Source organism: Salmo salar, chromosome 12 (genome assembly GCF_965601325.2).
Source record: "Salmo salar chromosome 12, fSalSal1, whole genome shotgun sequence".
In the NCBI taxonomy this organism is placed as follows: domain Eukaryota; kingdom Metazoa; phylum Chordata; class Actinopteri; order Salmoniformes; family Salmonidae; genus Salmo; species Salmo salar.
In genome coordinates this window covers 105,507,770-105,530,310 of record NC_138302.1, presented here as the reverse complement: position 1 = coordinate 105,530,310, position 22,541 = coordinate 105,507,770, and the positions used below count along the sequence as shown (strand labels likewise).

General features: G+C 47.5%; 1 protein-coding gene across 1 annotated transcript in view; it reads left to right on the top strand.

The window, feature by feature from the left end:
* LOC106566258 (sarcolemmal membrane-associated protein) overlaps positions 1 to 22,541 on the top strand; it is a 122,290-nt gene that overhangs the window by 35,314 nt on the left and 64,435 nt on the right. Inside the window, exons 5-7 of the mRNA XM_082959531.1 lie at positions 3,156 to 3,218; positions 15,383 to 15,478; positions 21,832 to 21,903. Of these exons, the coding sequence (XP_082815657.1) occupies positions 3,156 to 3,218; positions 15,383 to 15,478; positions 21,832 to 21,903 (231 nt within the window). The remainder of the gene's footprint in view (positions 1 to 3,155; positions 3,219 to 15,382; positions 15,479 to 21,831; positions 21,904 to 22,541) is intronic.

The following is a 22,541-nucleotide window of genomic DNA, read 5'->3' as shown; positions in this document are numbered from 1 at the left end:
GCAGGTCCTACAGACCCTAGTTTCTACCTTCTTAACAACACTATCAACAAGGCAGGTCCTACAGGCCCTAGTTTCTACCTTCTTAACAACACTATCAACAAGGCAGGTCCTACAGACCCTAGTTTCTACCTTCTTAACAACACTACCAACAAGGCAGGTCCTACAGGCCCTGGTTCTGTCGCCCCTGGACTACTGTTCAGTCGTGTGGTCAGGTGCCACAAAGAGGGACTTAGGAAAATTGCAATTGGCTCAGAACAGGGCAGCACGGCTATCCCTTGGATGGATGTACCCACATTGCAAACATGAATATGCATGTCTGAGCTGTATGTTTAAACTACTGGCACACAGCTCAGACACCCATGCATACCCCACAAGACATGCAACCAGAGGTCTCTTCACAGTCCCCAAGTCCAGAACAGACTATGGGAGGCGCACAGTACTACATAGAGCCATGACTACATGGAACTCTATTCCACATCAGGTAACTGATGCAAACAGTAGAATCAGATTATTAAATAAAAGAATACACCTTATGGAACAGCAGGGACAGTGAAGCAACACATAGGCACAGACGTGTTCAAACGCACACGATAGCATAGGCACTATACACACATGTACACATGGCTTTTGTGTTGTAGATATGTGGTAGTGGCGTATGGGCCTGAGGGCACACACTCAGTGTGTTGTGAAATCTGTTCTGAATATATTGTATTGTTTTTAAAATTGTTTAACTGCCTTAATTTTGACGGACCCCAAGAAGAGTAGCTGCTGCCTTGGCAGGAACTAATGGGGATCCATAATAAACCCTAGGAAGAGTAGCTGCTGCCTTGGCAGGAACTAATGGGGATCCATAATAAACCCCAGGAAGAGTAGCTGCTGCCTTGGCAGGAACTAATGGGGATCCATAATAAACCCCAGGAAGTGTAGCTGCTGCCTTGGCAGGAACTAATGGAGATCCATAATAAACCCCAGGAAGAGTAGCTGCTGCCTTGACAGGAACTAATGGGGATCCATAATAAACCCCAGGAAGAGTAGCTGCTGCCTTGGCAGGAACTAATGGGGATCCATAATAAACCCCAGGAAGAGTAGCTGCTGCCTTGGCAGGAACTAATGGGGATCCATAATAAATTGGATCCGTCATTGTGTGCTTGTAAACAAGCACCACATGACTGCGGACTACCGCTAAGTTTCATAATGAAAAATTTGACAGGTGAAATGAAGAATCTAATCTCCTAACGTGTTGCACAAAAGTGAAAATTGTTTTGACAGTATTGAAAAACCATCCTGTGGCTATTTCCAAATACCCCGGGATGCTGCCCTGCTCTATACATACCCCGGGATGCTGCCCTGCTCTATACATACCCCGGGATGCTGCCCTGCTCTATACATACCCCGGGATACTTCCCTGCTCTATACATACCCCGGGATACTGCCCTGCTCTCTACATACACGGGATGCTGCCCTGCTCTCTACATACATGGGATACTTCCCTGCTCTATACATACCCCGGGATGCTGCCCTGCTCTATACATACCCCGGGATGCTGCCCTGCTCTATACATACCCCGGGATACTTCCCTGCTCTATACATACCCCGGGATGCTGCCCTGCTCTATACATACCCCGGGATGCTGCCCTGCTCTATACATACCCCGGGATGCTGCCCTGCTCTATACATACCCCGGGATACTGCCCTGCTCTATACATACCCCGGGATACTGCCCTGCTCTATACATACCCCGGGATACTGCCCTGCTCAATACATACCCCGGGATACTGCCCTGCTCTCTACATACACGGGATACTGCTCTGCTCTATACATACCCCGGGATACTTCTCTGCTCTCTACATACCCCGGGATGCTGCCCTGCTCTATACATACCCCGGGATACTTCCCTGCTCTCTACATACCCCGGGAGCTGCCCTGCTCTATACATACCCCGGGATACTTCCCTGCTCTCTACATACCCCGGGATGCTGCCCTGCTCTATACATACCCCGGGATACTTCCCTGCTCTCTACATACCCCGGGATGCTGCCCTGCTCTATACATACCCCGGGATACTTCCCTGCTCTCTACATACCCCGGGATGCTGCCCTGCTCTATACATACCCCGGGATACTTCCCTGCTCTCTACATACCCCGGGATGCTGCCCTGCTCTATACATACCCCGGGATACTTCCCTGCTCTATACATACACGGGATACTTCCCTGCTCTATACATACCCCGGGATGCTGCCTTGCTCTATACATACCCCGGGATACTTCCCTGCTCTATACATACACGGGATACTGCCCTGCTCTCTACATACATGGGATACTGCTCTGCTCTATACATACCCCGGGATACTTCCCTGCTCTATACATACACGGGATACTGCCCTGCTCTCTACATACATGGGATACTGCTCTGCTCTATACATACCCCGGGATACTTCCCTGCTCTATACATACCCCGGGATACTGCCCTGCTCTCTACATACATGGGATACTGCTCTGCTCTATACATACCCCGGGATGCTGCCTTGCTCTATACATACCCCGGGATACTGCCCTGCTCTCTACATACATGGGATACTGCTCTGCTCTATACATACCCCGGGATACTGCTCTGCTCTATACATACCCCGGGATGCTGCCCTGCTCTATACATACCCCGGGATACTGCCCTGCTCTATACATACCCCGGGATGCTGCCCTGCTCTATACATACCCCGGGATGCTGCCCTGCTCTATACATACCCCGGGATGCTGCCCTGCTCTATTCATACCCCGGGATGCTGCCCTGCTCTATTCATACACCAAGGCACATATTGGCTGGAACAGTGACATCCAGCTAGTCAGGAAAATTGGCACGGCCCTCCCTACCTATTTATCATAATACATGAAATTTCACTTGTTATTATTTCACTCTGAGTAGGTTGTGAGCATGTCGCGATCTCGCTGCCCTTTCCAGTTGATGAGCCTAGGTAGTAGGCTGCCTGATAAGGTGTGTGTTCAGGTGTGTGCGTAGACCCAGTGTCCCTGTCTTACCTGATGTGTGTGTGTGTGTGTGTGTGTGTGTGTGTGTGTGTGTGTGTGTGTGTGTGTGTGTGTGTGTGTGTGTGTGTGTGTGTGTGTGTGTGTGTGTGTGGGGGGCCTCCTCCTCCTGCAGGTTGCGGCCAACACCCCCATTATGTACTCTCAGGAACTCTTCCAGCTCTCCCAGTATCTGCAGGTATGTAAGGAACAACACTGACACCTACTGGCCACACACTGTTACTGCATGGCACTGTGCTCTTTATGTCTACTTTACTTTATCTGAAGATTTGAACTGTTCGCTCTTGCGATCAGCTCTGTATTATGCTGACTGGGCCCTACGTGTTATTATGCTGACTGGGCCCTACGTGTTATTATGCTGACTGGGCCCTACGTGTTATTATGCTGACTGGGCCCTACGTGTTATTATGCTGACTGGGCCCTACGTGTTATTATGCTGACTGGGCCCTACGTGTTATTATGCTGACTGGGCCCTACGTGTTATTATGCTGACTGGGCCCTACGTGTTATTATGCTGACTGGGCCCTACGTGTTATTATGCTGACTGGGCCCTACGTGTTATTATGCTGACTGGGCCCTACGTGTTATTATGCTGACTGGGCCCTACGTGTTATTATGCTGACTGGGCCCTACGTGTTATTATGCTGACTGGGCCCTACGTGTTATTATGCTGACTGGGCCCTACGTGTTATTATGCTGACTGGGCCCTACGTGTTATTATGCTGACTGGGCCCTACGTGTTATTATGCTGACTGGGCCCTACGTGTTATTATGCTGACTGGGCCCTACGTGTTATTATGCTGACTGGGCCCTACGTGTTATTATGCTGACTGGGCCCTACGTGTTATTATGCTGACTGGGCCCGGGCGCTGGGCCCTACGTGTTATTATGCTGACTGGGCCCTACGTGTTATTATGCTGACTGGGCCCTACGTGTTATTATGCTGACTGGGCCCTACGTGTTATTATGCTGACTGGGCCCTACGTGTTATTATGCTGACTGGGCCCTACGTGTTATTATGCTGACTGGGCCCTACGTGTTATTATGCTGACTGGGCCCTACGTGTTATTATGCTGACTGGGCCCTACGTGTTATTATGCTGACTGGGCCCTACGTGTTATTATGCTGACTGGGCCCTACGTGTTATTATGCTGACTGGGCCCTACGTGTTATTATGCTGACTGGGCCCTACGTGTTATTATGCTGACTGGGCCCTACGTGTTATTATGCTGACTGGGCCCTACGTGTTATTATGCTGACTGGGCCCTACGTGTTATTATGCTGACTGGGCCCTACGTGTTATTATGCTGACTGGGCCCTACGTGTTATTATGCTGACTGGGCTCTACGTGTTATTATGCTGACTGGGCCCTACGTGTTATTATGCTGACTGGGCCCTACGTGTTATTATGCTGACCGGGCCCTACGTGTTATTATGCTGACTGGGCCCTACGTGTTATTATGCTGACTGGGCCCTACGTGTTATTATGCTGACTGGGCCCTACGTGTTATTATGCTGACTGGGCCCTACGTGTTATTATGCTGACTGGGCCCTACGTGTTATTATGCTGACTGGGCCCTACGTGTTATTATGCTGACTGGGCCCTACGTGTTATTATGCTGACTGGGCCCTACGTGTTATTATGCTGACTGGGCCCTACGTGTTATTATGCTGACTGGGCCCTACGTGTTATTATGCTGACTGGGCCCTACGTGTTATTATGCTGACTGGGCCCTACGTGTTATTATGCTGACTGGGCCCTACGTGTTATTATGCTGACTGGGCCCTACGTGTTATTATGCTGACTGGGCCCTACGTGTTATTATGCTGACTGGGCCCTACGTGTTATTATGCTGACTGGGCCCTACGTGTTATTATGCTGACTGGGCCCTACGTGTTATTATGCTGACTGGGCCCTACGTGTTATTATGCTGACTGGGCCCTACGTGTTATTATGCTGACTGGGCCCTACGTGTTATTATGCTGACTGGGCCCTACGTGTTATTATGCTGACTGGGCCCTACGTGTTATTATGCTGACTGGGCCCTACGTGTTATTATGCTGACTGGGCCCTACGTGTTATTATGCTGACTGGGCCCTACGTGTTATTATGCTGACTGGGCCCTACGTGTTATTATGCTGACTGGGCCCTACGTGTTATTATGCTGACTGGGCCCTACGTGTTATTATGCTGACTGGGCCCTACGTGTTATTATGCTGACTGGGCCCTACGTGTTATTATGCTGACTGGGCCCTACGTGTTATTATGCTGACTGGGCCCTACGTGTTATTATGCTGACTGGGCCCTACGTGTTATTATGCTGACTGGGCCCTACGTGTTATTATGCTGACTGGGCCCTACGTGTTATTATGCTGACTGGGCCCTACGTGTTATTATGCTGACTGGGCCCTACGTGTTATTATGCTGACTGGGCCCTACGTGTTATTATGCTGACTGGGCCCTACGTGTTATTATGCTGACTGGGCCCTACGTGTTATTATGCTGACTGGGCCCTACGTGTTATTATGCTGACTGGGCCCTACGTGTTATTATGCTGACTGGGCCCTACGTGTTATTATGCTGACTGGGCTCTACGTGTTATTATGCTGACCGGGCCCTACGTGTTATTATGCTGACCGGGCCCTACGTGTTATTATGCTGACCGGGCCCTACGTGTTATTATGCTGACCGGGCCCTACGTGTTATTATGCTGACCGGGCCCTACGTGTTATTATGCTACTGGGCCCTACGTGTTATTATGCTGACTGGGCCCTACGTGTTATTATGCTGACTGGGCCCTACGTGTTATTATGCTGACTGGGCCCTACGTGTTATTATGCTGACTGGGCCCTACGTGTTATTATGCTGACTGGGCCCTACGTGTTATTATGCTGACTGGGCCCTACGTGTTATTATGCTGACTGGGCCCTACGTGTTATTATGCTGACTGGGCCCTACGTGTTATTATGCTGACTGGGCCCTACGTGTTATTATGCTGACTGGGCCCTACGTGTTATTATGCTGACTGGGCCCTACGTGTTATTATGCTGACTGGGCCCTACGTGTTATTATGCTGACGGGCCCTACGTGTTATTATGCTGACTGGGCCCTACGTGTTATTATGCTGACTGGGCCCTACGTGTTATTATGCTGACTGGGCCCTACGTGTTATTATGCTGACTGGGCCCTACGTGTTATTATGCTGACCGGGCCCTACGTGTTATTATGCTGACCGGGCCCTACGTGTTATTATGCTGACCGGGCCCTACGTGTTATTATGCTGACCGGGCCCTACGTGTTATTATGCTGACTGGGCCCTACGTGTTATTATGCTGACTGGGCCCTACGTGTTATTATGCTGACTGGGCCCTACGTGTTATTATGCTGACTGGGCCCTACGTGTTATTATGCTGACTGGGCCCTACGTGTTATTATGCTGACTGGGCCCTACGTGTTATTATGCTGACTGGGCCCTACGTGTTATTATGCTGACGGGCCCTACGTGTTATTATGCTGACTGGGCCCTACGTGTTATTATGCTGACTGGGCCCTACGTGTTATTATGCTGACTGGGCCCTACGTGTTATTATGCTGACTGGGCCCTACGTGTTATTATGCTGACTGGGCCCTACGTGTTATTATGCTGACTGGGCCCTACGTGTTATTACTACGTGTTATTATGCTGACTGGGCCCTACGTGTTATTATGCTGACTGGGCCCTACGTGTTATTATGCTGACTGGGCCCTACGTGTTATTATGCTGACGGGCCCTACGTGTTATTATGCTGACTGGGCCCTACGTGTTATTATGCTGACTGGGCCCTACGTGTTATTATGCTGACTGGGCCCTACGTGTTATTATGCTGACTGGGCCCTACGTGTTATTATGCTGACTGGGCCCTACGTGTTATTATGCTGACTGGGCCCTACGTGTTATTATGCTGACCGGGCCCTACGTGTTATTATGCTGACTGGGCCCTACGTGTTATTATGCTGACCGGGCCCTACGTGTTATTATGCTGACCGGGCCCTACGTGTTATTATGCTGACTGGGCCCTACGTGTTATTATGCTGACTGGGCCCTACGTGTTATTATGCTGACTGGGCCCTACGTGTTATTATGCTGACTGGGCCCTACGTGTTATTATGCTGACTGGGCCCTACGTGTTATTATGCTGACGGGCCGAGATGTTTTTAGTCGAACAGTGACAAATGTATGAAGAAAAATAATGATGTAACACAAGACACCTGTCTGATTCGCACCTGTCTGTTTTTGCACCTGTCTGATTCTCACCTGTCTGATTCTCACCTGTCTGATTCTCACCTGTCTGAGTGGACTAATCCAATGCGGAGGCCGCGGGGATTGTTCACCAGTCGTACATTTACTGTTTACCATTTATAATTTACAATGTTTGTTTGTTTACAGTGATTTCTGTTAATGCATTCAATATATGTATTAGTACAGTCTTACCGTTGTCATCGAAGGAGTGGACACGTTGTTTGCAGAGCGCAGAACCGAGCCTACACTTGTGAGGATAAAGTTCTGGTTTATTTCATTCCATTTTGGAGTTGTCAATTTATTCATTGTCTTTTGTTTTTTGAGCACTCATGTCAATCTTGAGTAAGGACATGCACCTGATTATGAATATTACCTGGCCTGATTATGCATGGAGCTAGGCTACCTGGCCTGATAATGCATAGAGCTAGGCTACCTGGCCTGATAATGCATAGAGCTAGGCTACCTGGCCTGGTTATGCATAGAGCTAGGCTACCTGGCCTGGTTATGCATAGAGCTAGGCTACCTGGCCTGATTATGCATAGAGCTAGGCTACCTGGCCTGATAATGCATAGAGCTAGGCTACCTGGCCTGATAATGCATAGAGCTAGGCTACCTGGCCTGGTTATGCATAGAGCTAGGCTACCTGGCCTGATTATGCATAGAGCTAGGCTACCTGGCCTGGTTATGCATAGAGCTAGGCTACCTGGCCTGGTTATGCATAGAGCTAGGCTACCTGGCCTGATTATGCATAGAGCTAGGCTACCTGGCCTGGTTATGCATAGAGCTAGGCTACCTGGCCTGGTTATGCATAGAGCTAGGCTACCTGGCCTGGTTATGCATAGAGCTAGGCTACCTGGCCTGGTTATGCATAGAGCTAGGCTACCTGGCCTGATTATGCATAGAGCTAGGCTACCTGGCCTGATAATGCATAGAGCTAGGCTACCTGGCCTGGTTATGCATAGAGCTAGGCTACCTGGCCTGATAATGCATAGAGCTAGGCTACCTGGCCTGGTTATGCATAGAGCTAGGCTACCTGGCCTGGTTATGCATAGAGCTAGGCTACCTGGCCTGATTATGCATAGAGCTAGGCTACCTGGCCTGATTATGCATAGAGCTAGGCTACCTGGCCTGATTATGCGTAGAGCTAGGCTACCTGGCCTGATAATGCGTAGAGCTAGGCTACCTGGCCTGATTATGCGTAGAGCTAGGCTACCTGGCCTGATTATGCGTAGAGCTAGGCCACCTGGCCTGATTATGCGTAGAGCTAGGCTACCTGGCCTGATAATGCGTAGAGCTAGGCTACCTGGCCTGATTATGCGTAGAGCTAGGCTACCTGGCCTGATTATGCGTAGAGCTAGGCTACCTGGCCTGATTATGCGTAGAGCTAGGCTACCTGGCCTGGTTATGCGTAGAGCTAGGCTACCTGGCCTGGTTATGCGTAGAGCTAGGCTACCTGGCCTGATTATGCATAGAGCTAGGCTACCTGGCCTGATTATGCATAGAGCTAGGCTACCTGGCCTGATTATGCATAGAGCTAGGCTACCTGGCCTGGTTATGCATAGAGCTAGGCTACCTGGCCTGGTTATGCATAGAGCTAGGCTACCTGGCCTGGTTATGCGTAGAGCTAGGCTACCTGGCCTGATTATGCATAGAGCTAGGCTACCTGGCCTGATTATGCATAGAGCTAGGCTACCTGGCCTGATTATGCATAGAGCTAGGCTACCTGGCCTGGTTATGCATAGAGCTAGGCTACCTGGCCTGGTTATGCGTAGAGCTAGGCTACCTGGCCTGGTTATGCGTAGAGCTAGGCTACCTGGCCTGATAATGCGTAGAGCTAGGCTACCTGGCCTGGTTATGCGTAGAGCTAGGCTACCTGGCCTGGTTATGCATAGAGCTAGGCTACCTGGCCTGATAATGCATAGAGCTAGGCTACCTGGCCTGATAATGCATAGAGCTAGGCTACCTGGCCTGATAATGCATAGAGCTAGGCTACCTGGCCTGATAATGCATAGAGCTAGGCTACCTAGCCTGGTTATGCATAGAGCTAGGCTACCTGGCCTGATAATGCATAGAGCTAGGCTACCTGGCCTGGTTATGCATAGAGCTAGGCTACCTGGCCTGGTTATGCATAGAGCTAGGCTACCTGGCCTGATTATGCATTTAGCTAGGCTACCTGGCCTGATAATGTGTAGAGCTAGGCTACCTGGCCTGATAATGTGTAGAGCTAGGCTACCTGGCCTGATAATGTGTAGAGCTAGGCTACCTGGCCTGATAATGCGTAGAGCTAGGCTACCTGGCCTGATAATGCATAGAGCTAGGCTACCTGGCCTGATTATGCGTAGAGCTAGGCTACCTGGCCTGATAATGTGTAGAGCTAGGCTACCTGGCCTGATAATGCATAGAGCTAGGCTACCTGGCCTGATAATGCATAGAGCTAGGCTACCTGGCCTGATTATGCATAGAGCTAGGCTACCTGGCCTGATAATGTGTAGAGCTAGGCCTGGTATCAGATCCCCAAATGGGCACAATATATATTTCTGATTGTCTTAACTCCATCACTGGAGCTTCTCAAAGTAATTTTATCTTTGCCTCAAAAAGCAAGTAAACAAAGTGTGTTTTTACATCCATTGAGAATGACAATAGTTCCTCAATTTTGTCCTATTTAAAACCTCTTTCCAGTTCTCTCCCTTTCCATAACCACACGGCATGACAGGGGAAATATGTAATCTGGTGATAATGTCATAAAATAGGCCTACCTGATTACTCCTTATCCCTTGCAAATAGCCTACAGATGTTTCTGTCCAGAGCTCACTGGCACAGGGAAGCTCTGATACCATGTTGCAAGGTTGCTAGCCAGAGCTTCAGGCACAAGTTAATAGTTGACACAATGTTTCAAGTCCCTTGCGGACAGGCCATGCATAGCCAATGTGATTTATGGGATATTTATTTTTATCAGGATATTTTCTACCTGCAGGCTGCGATGTTTTTAATTTGTTGGCTTTATGAAGGCTATTTTTACATGTTGTCAATGGTTACTAGTTAGGTTTTTCCACTTTTTCATTTAGATTTGAATAGAATTTTGATTAACTACATGACAATGATTTTGACATATGAAGACGTTATTATAAATGAAATTAAACTGTTCCAAGAAATGTGTGCATATGAAAATCATAACTGGCAGGAACATCAGTAGAAATGGTAATTTCTAGGCCTAGCTGACCTGATAAAATGGAAAAGGCTGCCGACAGCCTATTACCTGCAACTTCAGGAGCGTAAGTGCAGAATCTGTGAAGGCCGGGAGGAGGAGGAGGAGGAGGAGGAGGAGGGTCGGAACAGGTTTTTTTATTCTGGTATCTTGATCTCTGGCTCCCTCTTTTTAGCAATGTGTCTTAATTTTTAATCACAGTGCTTAAAGCATCAGGCAAGCTCATTAGATGGATGACTGACGATGGATACAGCTTGGTGTGTGTGTGTGTGTGTGTGTGTGTGTGTGTGTGTGTGTGTGTGTGTGTGTGTTAGAGGTCGGCCGATTATGATTTTTCAACGCCGATTATTGGAGGGCCCCAAAAAAAAAGGCGCTGCCGATTAATCGGCCGATTTTCTATTTATTTGTAATAATGACAATTACAACAATACTGAATGAGCACTTATTTTAACTTAATATAATACATAAATAAAATCAATTTAGCCTCAAATAAATAATGAAACATGTTCAATTTGGTTTAAATAATGCAAAAACAAAGTGTTGGAGAAGAAAGTAAAAGTGCAATATGTGCCATGTAAGAAAGCTAACGTTTAAGTTCCTTGCTCAGAACATGAGAACATATGAAAGCTGGTGGTTCCTTTTAACATGAGTCTTTAATATTCCCAGGTAAGAAGTTTTAGGTTGTAGTTATTATAGGAATTATAGGACTATTTCTCTCTATACGATTTGTATTTCATATACCTTTGACTATTGGATGTTCTTGAAGGCACTTTAGTATTTCCAGTGTAACAGTATAGCTTCCGTCCCTCTCCTCGCTCCTACCTGGGCTCGAACCAGGAACACATCGACAACAGCCACCCTCGAAGCAGCGTTACCCATGCAGAGCAAGGGGAACAACTACTCCAAATCTCAGAGCGAGTGACGTTTGAAACGCAATTGGCGCACACCCGATAACTAGCTAGCCATTTCACATCGGTTACACCAGCCTCATCTTGGGAGTTGACAGGCTTGAAGTCATGAACATCGCAATGCATTGCGAAGAGCTGCTGGCAAAACGCACGAAAGTGCTGTTTGAATGAATGCTTACGAGCTGCTGCTGCCTACCACCGCTCAGTCAGACTGCTCTATCAAATCATAGACTTAATTATAATATAATAAACACACAGAAATACGAGCCTTAGGTCATTAATATGGTCGAATCCGGAAACTATCATCTCGAAAACAAAACGTTTTTTTCTTTCAGTGAAATACGGAACCGTTCCGTATTTTATCTAACGGGTGGCATCCATAAGTCTAAATATTGCTGTTACATTGCACAACCTTCAATGTTATGTCATAATTAATTACGGCCTTTGTTAGGAATAAACGGACTTCACACAGAGAAGTGACACAATTTCCATAGTTATAAGAAATTCATGTTAGCAGGCAATATTAACTAAATATGCAGGTTTAAAAATATATAATTGTGTATTGATTTTAAAGAAAGGCATTGATGTTTATGGTTAGGTACATTGGTGCAACAACAGTGCTTTTTTCGCGAATGCGCTTGTTAAATCATCACCCGTTTGTCGAAGTAGGCTGTGATTCGATTAGAAATTAACAGGCACCGCATCGATTATATGCAACGCAGGACACGTTAGAAACTAGTAATATCATCAACCATGTGTAGTTCACTAGTGATTATGTTAAGATTGATAGTTTTTATAAGATAGGTTTAATGCTAGCTAGCAACTTACCTTGGCTTCTTGCTGCCCTCGCGTAACAGGTAGTCAGCCTGCCATGCAGGCTCCTCGTGGAGTACAATGTAAGGCGTTGGACTAGTAACCAGAAGGTTGCAAAAACGAATCCCCGAATCCCCCCTGAACAAGGCAGTTAACCCCCGTTCCAAGGCCCTCATTGGAAATAAGAATGTGTTCTTAATCTGACCTGCCCAGTTAAATAAAGGTGTAAACAAAAAATAATCGGCAAATCGGTGGCCAAAAATACCGATTACCGATTTGTTATGAACACTTGAAATCGGCCCTAATTAATCGGCCATTCCAATTAATCGGTCGTCCTCTAGTGTGTGTGTGCAGCTGAAATCGGAAGTTTACATACACTTAGGTTGGAGTCATTAAAACTAGTTTTTCAGCGACTCCACAAATTTCTTGTTAACAAACTATAGTTTTGGCAAGTCGGTTAGGACATCTACTTTGTGCATGACACAAGTCATTTTTCCAACAATTGTTCACAGACAGATTATTTCACTTATAATTCACTGTATCACAATTCCAGTGGGTCAGAAGTTTACATACACTAGGTTGACTGTGCCTTTAAACAGCTTGGAAAATTCCAGAAAATGATGTCATGGCTTTAGAAGCTTCTGATAGGCTAATTGACATAATTTGAGTCAATTGGAGGTGTACCTGTGGATGTATTTCAAGGCCTACCTTCAAACTCAGTGCCTCTTTGCTTGACATCATGGGAAAATCAAAAGAAATCAGCCATGACCTCAGAAAAACAATTATAGACCTCCACAAGTCTGGTTCATCCTTGGGAGCAATTTCCAAATGCCTGAAGGTACCACGTTCATCTGTACAAACAATAGTATGCAAGTATAAACACCATGGGACCACGCAGCCGTCATACCGCTCAGGAAGGAGACGCGTTCTGTCTCCTAGAGATGAACGTACTTTGGTGCGAAAAGTGCAAATCAATCCCAGAACAACAGCAAAGGACCTTATGAAGATGCTGGAGGAAACAGGTACAAAACTATCTATATCCACAGTAAAATAAGTCCTATATCGACATAACCTGAAAGGCCGCTCAGCAAGGAAGAAGCCACTGCATCACAAAGCCCTGACCTCAATCCTATAGACAATTGTGGGCAGAACTGAAAAAGCGTGTGCGAGCAAGGAGGCCTACAAACCTGACTCAGTTACACCAGCTCTGTCAGGAGGAATGGGCCACAATTCACCCAACTTATTGTGGGAAGCTTGTGGAAGGCTACCCGAAAAGTTTGCCCCAAGTTAAACAATTTAAAGGCAATGCTACCAAATACTAATTGAGTGTATGTAAACTTCTGACCCACTGGGAATGTGATGAAAGAAATAAAAGCTGAAATAAATCATTCTCTCTACTATTATTCTGACATTTCACATTCTTAAAATAAAGTGGTGATCCTAACTGACCTAAAACAGGGAATTTTTACTAGGATTAAATGTCAGGAATTGTGAAAAACTGAGTTTAAATGTATTTGGCTAAGGTGTATGTAAACTTCTGATTAACTGTATATATATATATATATATATATATATATATATGAAATATATATATAACTGTATGTATGTGCCATGTTATGTTTCCTCATGGTTATGCCTTATTCACTGTGTATTCACTGTATATTTATTTATGTGCATTTCACCATTAGTGTCCAGGACCCAGTTGTACAGGGCGCGGTGCAGACCCAGTGTAATAATGAGCTTGGAGGGTACTATGGTGTTGATGGCTGAGCTATAGTCAATGAACAGTGTTTTGATGTAGGTATTCCTCTTGTCCAGATGGGACAGGGCAGTGGGCAGTGTGGCGGCGATTGCATCATCTGTGGATCTATTAGGGCGGTAAGCAAATTTAAAGTGGGTCTAGGGTGGCAGGTAAAGTAGAGGTGATATGATCCTTGACTAGTCTCTCAAAGAACTTCATGATGACAGAAGTGAGTGCTACGGGGCGATAGTCATTTAGTTCAGTTACCTTTGCTTTCTTGGGTACAGTAACAATGGTGGACATCTTGAAGCAGGTGGGGACAACAGACTGGGATAGGGAGAGAGTGAATATGTCCGTAAACACTCCAGCCAGCTGGTCTGCGCATGCTCCTAGGACGCAGCTAGAGATGCCCTCTGGTCCGGTAGCCCTGCGAGGGTTAACGCGCTTAAATGTCTTACTCACTTCGGCCACAGAGAACAAGAGCCCACAGTCCTTGGTAGCGGACCGCGTCGGTGGTGCTGTTACCCTCAAAGCGGGTGAATAAGGTGTTTAGCTTGTCCAGGAGCAAGACGTGGGTGTCCGTGACGTGGCTGGTTTTCCCTTTATAATTTCTGATTGTCTGGAGTCCCTGCCATACGTCTCATGTCTGAGCCGTTGAATTGCGACTCCACTTCGTCTCTGTACTGACATTTTGCCTGATTGATTGCCTTACAGAAGGAATAACTACACTGTTTGTATTTAACCGTATTACCAGTCACCTTGCCATGGTTAAATGCAGTGGTTCGCGCTTTGTTTTGCGTGAATGTTGCCGTCTATCCTCAGTTTCTGGTTTGGGTAGGTTTTAATAGTTTCCTTACCTCGCCCCGCTCTCTCCTTCCTGCGTCCCTCCTTCCCGCTCCTCTCTCCCTCCTTCCCGCTCCTCTCTCCCTCCTTCCCGCTCCTCTCTCCCTCCTTCCCGCTCCTCTCTCCCTCCTTCCCTCTCCTCTCTCGCCCTTTCTCTCCCGGTCTCCTTCTCTCTCCTCCCCCCTCGTTCTCTCTGCTCTCTCGCCCTTCCTCTCCTATCGCTCTCTCTCCTTCCTGCGTCCCTCCTTCCCGCTCCTCTCTCCCTCCTTCCCGCTCCTCTCTCCCTCCTTCCCTCTCCTCTCTCGCCCTTTCTCTCCCGGTCTCCTTCTCTCTCCTCCCCCCTCGTTCTCTCTGCTCTCTCGCCCTTCCTCTCCTATCGCTCTCTCTCCTTCCTGCGTCCCTCCTTCCCGCTCCTCTCTCCCTCCTTCCCTCTCCTCTCTCGCCCTTTCTCTCCCGGTCTCCTTCTCTCTCCTCCCCCCTCGTTCTCTCTGCTATCTCGCCCTTCCTCTCCTATCGCTCTCTCCCTCCCTCGCCCCTCTCTCCCCCCGGCAGGAGGCCCTACACAGAGAGCAGATGTTGGAGCAGAAGTTGGCAACGCTGCAGTGCCTACTGGCCACCACGCAGGAGGCTTCAGAGAGCAGCTGGCAGGTACCGTTACACAGTATTTGGGGAATTTTATTGACAGATATAGGTTAAAATGGTGAGGTGGTGAGATGGATGAACTAATAGGTTAGAGGGATGCAACACAGGAAGTTGGCGGGAATAGAATGTAACCACTGCCTCCAGTGCCAATATGTGGTCCTGAGTCGTTAGCAGTACCACCAGACCCTGATACTTAAGCCCTGTGTGCCTTCCCTGTAGCTCAGTTGGTAGAGCATGGTGTTTGCAACGCCAGGGTTGTGGGTTCGATTCCCACGGGGGACCAGCACAGAATTTTTTTTAAATGAAATTGTATGAAATGTATGCATTCACTACTGTAAGTCGCTCTGGATAAGAGCGTCTGCTAAATGACTAAAATGTAAATGTAAAATGTATCCAGCCCTGTGTTGTATCCAGCCCTGTGTTGTGTCCAGCCCTGTGTTGTGTCCAGCCCTGTGTTGTGACCAGCCCTGTGTTGTAACCAGCCCTGTGTTGTGACCAGCCCTGTAACCAGCCCTGTGTTGTGTCCAGCCCTGTGTTGTGACCAGCCCTGTAACCAGCCCTGTGTTGTGTCCAGCCCTGTGTTGTGTCCAGCCCTGTGTTGTAACCAGCCCTGTGTTGTGTCCAGCCCTGTGTTGTGTCCAGCCCTGTGTTGTGTCCAGCCCTGTGTTGTAACAAGCCCTGTGTTGTAACAAGCCCTGTGTTGTGTCCAGCCCTGTGTTGTAACCAGCCCTGTAACCAGCCCTGTGTTGTAACCAGCCCTGTGTTGTAACCAGCCCTGTGTTGTAACCAGCCCTGTGTTGTAACCAGCCCTGTGTTGTGTCCAGCCCTGTGTTGTGTCCAGCCCTGTGTTGTGTCCAGCCCTGTGTTGTGTCCAGCCCTGTGTTGTGACCAGCCCTGTGTTGTGACCAGCCCTGTGTTGTATCCAGCCCTGTGTTGTATCCAGCCCTGTGTTGTATCCAGCCCTGTGTTGTATCCAGCCCTGTGTTGTGACCAGCCCTGTAACCAGCCCTGTGTTGTAACCATCCCTGTGTTGTAACCATCCCTGTGTTGTGACCAGCCCTGTGTTGTGACCAGCCCTGTGTTGTAACCAGCCCTGTGTTGTGACCAGCCCTGTGTTGTGACCAGCCCTGTGTTGTGACCAGCCCTGTGTTGTGACCAGCCCTGTGTTGTGACCAGCCTTCACAGCTACTGAATCTGCACCACAACTGACCTTTTACTGCTTTTGTAAAACGCAGTTGCATTGCCTGACGCGGCTAAATGCTCTGTTTTCTGATGCGGCTAAATGCTCTGTTTTCGGACGCGGCTAAATGCTCTGTTTTCTGACGCGGCTAAATGCTCTGTTTTCTGATGCGGCAACATGCTCTGTTTTCTGATGCGGCTAAATGCTCTGTTTTCTGATGCGGCTAAATGCTCTGTTTTCTGATGCGGCTAAATGCTCTGTTTTCTGATGCGGCTAAATGCTCTGTTTTCTGACGCGGCTAAATGCTCTGTTTTCTGACGCGGCTAAATGCTCTGTTTTCTGACGCGGCTAAATGCTCTGTTTTCTGATGCGGCTAAATGCTCTGTTTTCTGACGCGGCTAAATGCTCTGTTTTCTGACGCGGCTAAATGCTCTGTTTTCTGACGCGGCTAAATGCTCTGTTTTCTGACGCGGCTAAATGCTCTGTTTTCTGACGCGGCTAAATGCTCTGTTTTCTGACGCGGCTAAATGCTCTGTTTTCTGACGCGGCTAAATGCTCTGTTTTCTGACGCGGCTAAATGCTCTGTTTTCGGACGCGGCTAAATGCTCTGTTTTCGGACGCGGATAAATCACACATAATGTTTCTGCTACCGTCTCTTAATGACTGAAAAGAGCTGCTGGACATCAGAACTGGGATTACTCACCTCCAATTGGACGAGGAGTTGTTCTTCGATGAGTCGGATACTACGGACACCCGGCCCAGATCCCCGTGATTCGCTGGAAAAGGAAACGTAGGTTTTGCGGAAAGAGATCAGGATGCCTTGTGAGGATCAGACAACGAGTTTTGCTAGCTAACGTTCAATCGCTAGAAAACAAATGGGACGAACTGAAAGCACGTATATCCTACCAACGGGACATTAAAAACTGTAATATCTTATGTTTCACCGATTCGTTGCTGAACGACGACATTAAGAAAATACAGAAGGCGGGTTATACACTCTATCAGCAGGATAGAGCAGCAGCCTCTGGAGACGGTGGCCAAGACGAGGACCTATGTAAGAATGCTGTTCATTGACTACAGCTCAGCATTCAACACCATAGTACCCTCCAAACTCGTCATTAAGCTGGAGGCCCTGGGTCTCTGCCCCTCCCTGTGCAACTGGGTCCTGGACTTTTCTGACGGGCCGCCCCCAGGTGGTGAAGGTAGGAAACAACATCTCCACTTCGCTGACCCTCAACACTGGGGCCCCACAAGGGTGTGTGCTCAGCCCTCTCCTGTACTCCTTGTTCACCCATGACTACGTGGCCATGCATGCCTCCAACTCAATCATCAAGTTTGCAGACGACACAACAGTAGTGGGCTTGATTACCAACAATGACGAGACGGCCTACAGGGAGGAGGTGAGGGCACTCAGAGTGTGGTGTCAGGAAAACAACCTCTCACTCAACGTCAACAAAACAATGGAGATGATCGTGGACTTCAGGAAACAGCAGAGGGAGCACCCCCCCATCCACATCGACGGGACAGCAGCGGAGAAGGTGGAAAATACCTGGGGGTACACATCACAGACAAACTGAAATGGTCCACCCACACAGACAGTGTGGTGAAGAAAGCGCAACAGCGCCTCTTCAACCTCAGGAGGCTGTCACTCAAAACCCTCACTAACTTTTCCAGATGCACAATCGAGAGCATCCTGTCTGGCTGTATCACATCCTGGTACGGCAGCTGCTCCACCCTCAACCGCAAGGCTCTCCAGAGGGTAGTGGGTAGTGAGGTCTGCACAACGCATCACCGGGGGCAAACTACCTGCCCTCCATGACACCTACACCACCCGATGTCACAAAAAGATCATCAAGGACAGCAACCACCAGAGCCACTGCCTGTTCACCCCACTACCATCCAGAAGGCGAGGTCAGTACAGATGCATCAAAGCTGGAACCGAGAGACTGAGAAACAGCTTCTATCTCAAGGCCATCAGACTGCTAAACAGCCATCACTAACTCAGAGAGGCTGCTGCCTACATTGAAACCCAATCACTGGACACATTAATAAATAGATCACTAGTCACTTTAATATTGTTTACATATCTTACATTACTCATATCACATGTATATACTGTATTTTATGCCATCTACTGCACCTTGCCTATGCCGCTCGTCCATATACTTATATGTACATATACAATCAATCGATAATAAAATAGATCAACTACGAGCACATAAATCCTAGCAACGGGACATTAAAAACTGTATTGTCTTATGTTTCACCGAGTCGTGGCTGAACGACGAGATGAATAACATACAGCTGGCTGGTACCGGCAGGATAGAACAGCAGCTTCTGGTAAGACACGGGGCGGCGGTCTATGCATTTTTGTAAACAATAGCTGGTGCACGATATCTAAGGAAGTCTCAAGGTTTTGCTCGCCAGAGGTAGAGTATATCATGATAAGCTGTAGACCACACTACCTACCGAGAGAGTTTTCATCTGTATTTTTCGTAGCTGTTTACATTCCTCCACAGTCAAAGGCTGGCACTAAGACAGCATTGATTGTATTCCGCCATAAGCAAACAACAGGAAACCGCTCACCCAGAGATGGCGCTCCTAGTAGCCGGGTACTTTAATGCAGGGAAACTTAAATCAGTTTTACCAAATTTCTGTCAGCATGTTAAATGTGCAACCAGAGGGGAAATAACTCTAGATCACCTTTACTCCACACACAGAGATGCATACAAAGCTCTCCCTCGCCCTCCATTTGGCAAATCCGACCACAACTCTATCCTCCTGATTCCTGCTTACAAGCTAAAATTAAAGCAGGAAGCACCAGTGACTCGGTCTATAAAAAAGTGGTCAGATGAAGCAGATGCTAAACTACAGGACTGTTTTGCACAGACTGGAATATGTTCCGGGATTCTTCCGATGGCATTGAGGAGTACACCACAGTCACTGGCTTCATCAATAAGTGCATCGAGGACGTTGTGCCCACAGTGACTGTACATACATACCCCAACCAGAAACCATGGATTACAGGCAACATTCGCACTGAGCTAAAGGCTTGAGCTGCCGCTTTCAAGGAGCGGGACTCTAACCCGGAAGCTGATAAGAAATCCCGCTATGCCCTCAGTCGAACCATCAAACAAGCAAAACGTCAATACAGGACTAAGATCGAATCGTACTACACTGGCTCTGACGCTCGTCAGATGTGGCAGGGCTTGCAAACCATTACAGACTACAAATAGAAGCACAGCCGAGAGCTGCCCAGTGACAGGAGCCTACCAGACAAGCCTAGTCACTTCTATGCTCGCTTCGAGGCGAGTAACACTGAAATATGCATGAGAGCACCAGGCGTTCCGGACGACTGTGTGATAACACTCTCGGTAGCCGATGTGAGCAAGACCTTTAAACAGGTCAACATTCACAAAGCTGCGGGGCCAGATGGATTACCAGGATGTGTCCTCAAAGCATGCACTAACCAACTGGCAAGTGTCTTCACTGACATTTTCAACCTCTCCTTGACTGAGTCTGTAATACCAACATGTTTCACATAGACCACCATAGTCCCTGTGCCCAAGGAAGCGAAGGTAACCTGCCTATATGATTACCGCCCCGTGGCACTCACGTCTGTAGCTAGGAAGTGCTTTGAAAGGCTGGTCATGGCTCACATCAACAGCATCCTCCCGGATCCCCTCCATAGCAGAGTAGCCGCACACAAGCCTAAGATCACCATGCCCAATGCCAAGCGTCAGCTGGAGTGGCGTAAAGCTCGCCCCCATTGGACTCTGGAGCAGTGGAAACGCATTCTCTGGAATGACGAATCACGCTTCACCATCTGGCAGTCCTGACGGACGAATCTGGGTTTGGCGGATACCAGCAGAACGCTACCTGTCCGAATGCATAGTGCCAATTGTAATGTTTGGTGGAGGAGGAATAATGGTCTGGGGCTGTTTTTCATGGTTCAGGCCCCTTAGTTCCAGTGAAGGGAAATCTTAACGCTACAGCATGAAATTACATTATAGACGATTCTGTGCTTCCAACTTTGTGGCATCAGTTTGGGGAAGGCCCTTTCCTGTTTCAGCATAACAATGCCCCTGTGCACAAAGCGAGGTCCATACAGAAATGGTTTGTCGAGATCGATGTGGAAGAACTTGACTGACCTGCACAGAGCCCTGACCTCAACCCCATCGAACACCTTTGGGATAAATTGGAACGCCGACTGCGAGCCAGGTCTAATCGCCCAACATCATTGCCCGACCTCACTAATGCTCTTGTGGCTGAATGGAAGCAAGTCCCTGCAGCAATGTTCCAACATCTAGTGTAAAGTCTTCCCAGAAGAGTGGAGGCTGTTATAGCAGCAAAGGGGAAACCAACTAAATAGTAATGGCCATGATTTTGGAATGAGATGTTCGACGAGCAGGTGTCCACATACTCTTGGCCATGTAGTGTATGTAAAACACTGGAAAATCCAATCTTTGACTGCACTGGGCCTTAATCTCGAGAGAAGACAGGTTAAAGGCTCAATGTTCTCTTACATATAGACCATGTCCAAAACAACTAACACTCTGAATTCAATGTTCAGTCATTTTAATCGTAAAGTCATGTCTTTCTACACAATACCACAAGACATTTTATTCCAATCTGGGAGGTAAACTCGATTTAAGAATTCAATCATTTTGCTATGTATTTACTGTATTTATTGTACTGACCCATCTCTCTCTGTCTCTCTGTCTCTCTGTCTCTCTGTCTCTCTGTCTCTCTGTCTCTCTGTCTCTCTGTCTCTCTCTGTCTCTCTCTGTCTCTCTCTGTCTCTCTCTGTCTCTCTCTGTGTCTCTGTCTCTCTCTGTGTGTCTCTCTCTCTCTCTGTGTGTCTCTCTCTCTCTCTGTGTGTCTCTCTCTCTCTCTGTGTGTCTCTCTCTCTCTCTCTGTGTCTCTCTCTCTCTCTGTGTGTCTCTCTCTCTCTCTCTCTCTGTGTCTCTCTCTCTCTCTCTCTGTGTCTCTCTCTCTCTCTCTCTCTGTCTCTCTCTCTCTCTCTCTCTCTCTCTGTCTCTCTCTCTCTCTGTCTCTCTCTCTCTCTCTGTCTCTCTCTCTCTCTCTCTCTCTCTCTCTCTCTCTGTCTCTGTCTCTGTCTCTGTCTCTCTCTCTGTCTCTCTCTCTCTCTGTCTCTCTCTCTCTGTGTGTGTGCTAGGCTCTGATAGATGAGGACCGGCTTCTCTCCAGACTAGAGGTGATGGGCAACCAGCTACAGTCCTACTCTAAAGTAAGAACATTTAAATTATAAATACTGAAGTAAGAAAATTTTTTAAAATAAGTCTGACCAAGACAATATATACTGAACAAAAATATAAACGCAACATGTAAAGTGTTGGTTTCATGAGCTGAAATAAAAAAAATCCCAGATTATTTTTCAGATGCACCAAAAAAAAAAGTATTTCTCTCAAATTTTTTGGCACAAATGTGTTTACGTTATTGAGCATTTCTCCTTTTGCCGAGATAATCCATCCACCTGACCAGGTGTGGCATATCAAGAAGCTGATTAAACTACATGGTCATTACACAGGCCTTCCAGGGCCAACCAATAGCCACAGCCCAGTCATGGGATAGCCATAGATTAGGCCTAACGAATTGACTGATTTTCTTTATACGAACTAAATCAGTAATATCGTTGAAATTGTTGCTTTAATATTTTTGTTCAGTATGTACAGTATGTTTGTACAGTGCATTTGGAAAGTATTCAGACCCCCTTGAATTCTACACATTTTTATTACATTACATACCTTAACCTGAAATTGATTTAAATTGTTTTATTTCGTCATCAGTCTATACAGAATACTCCATGACGACAATGCAAACACAGACCCTATTCCGAATGCAGTGTGTGTACAGTACCTGTCAAAA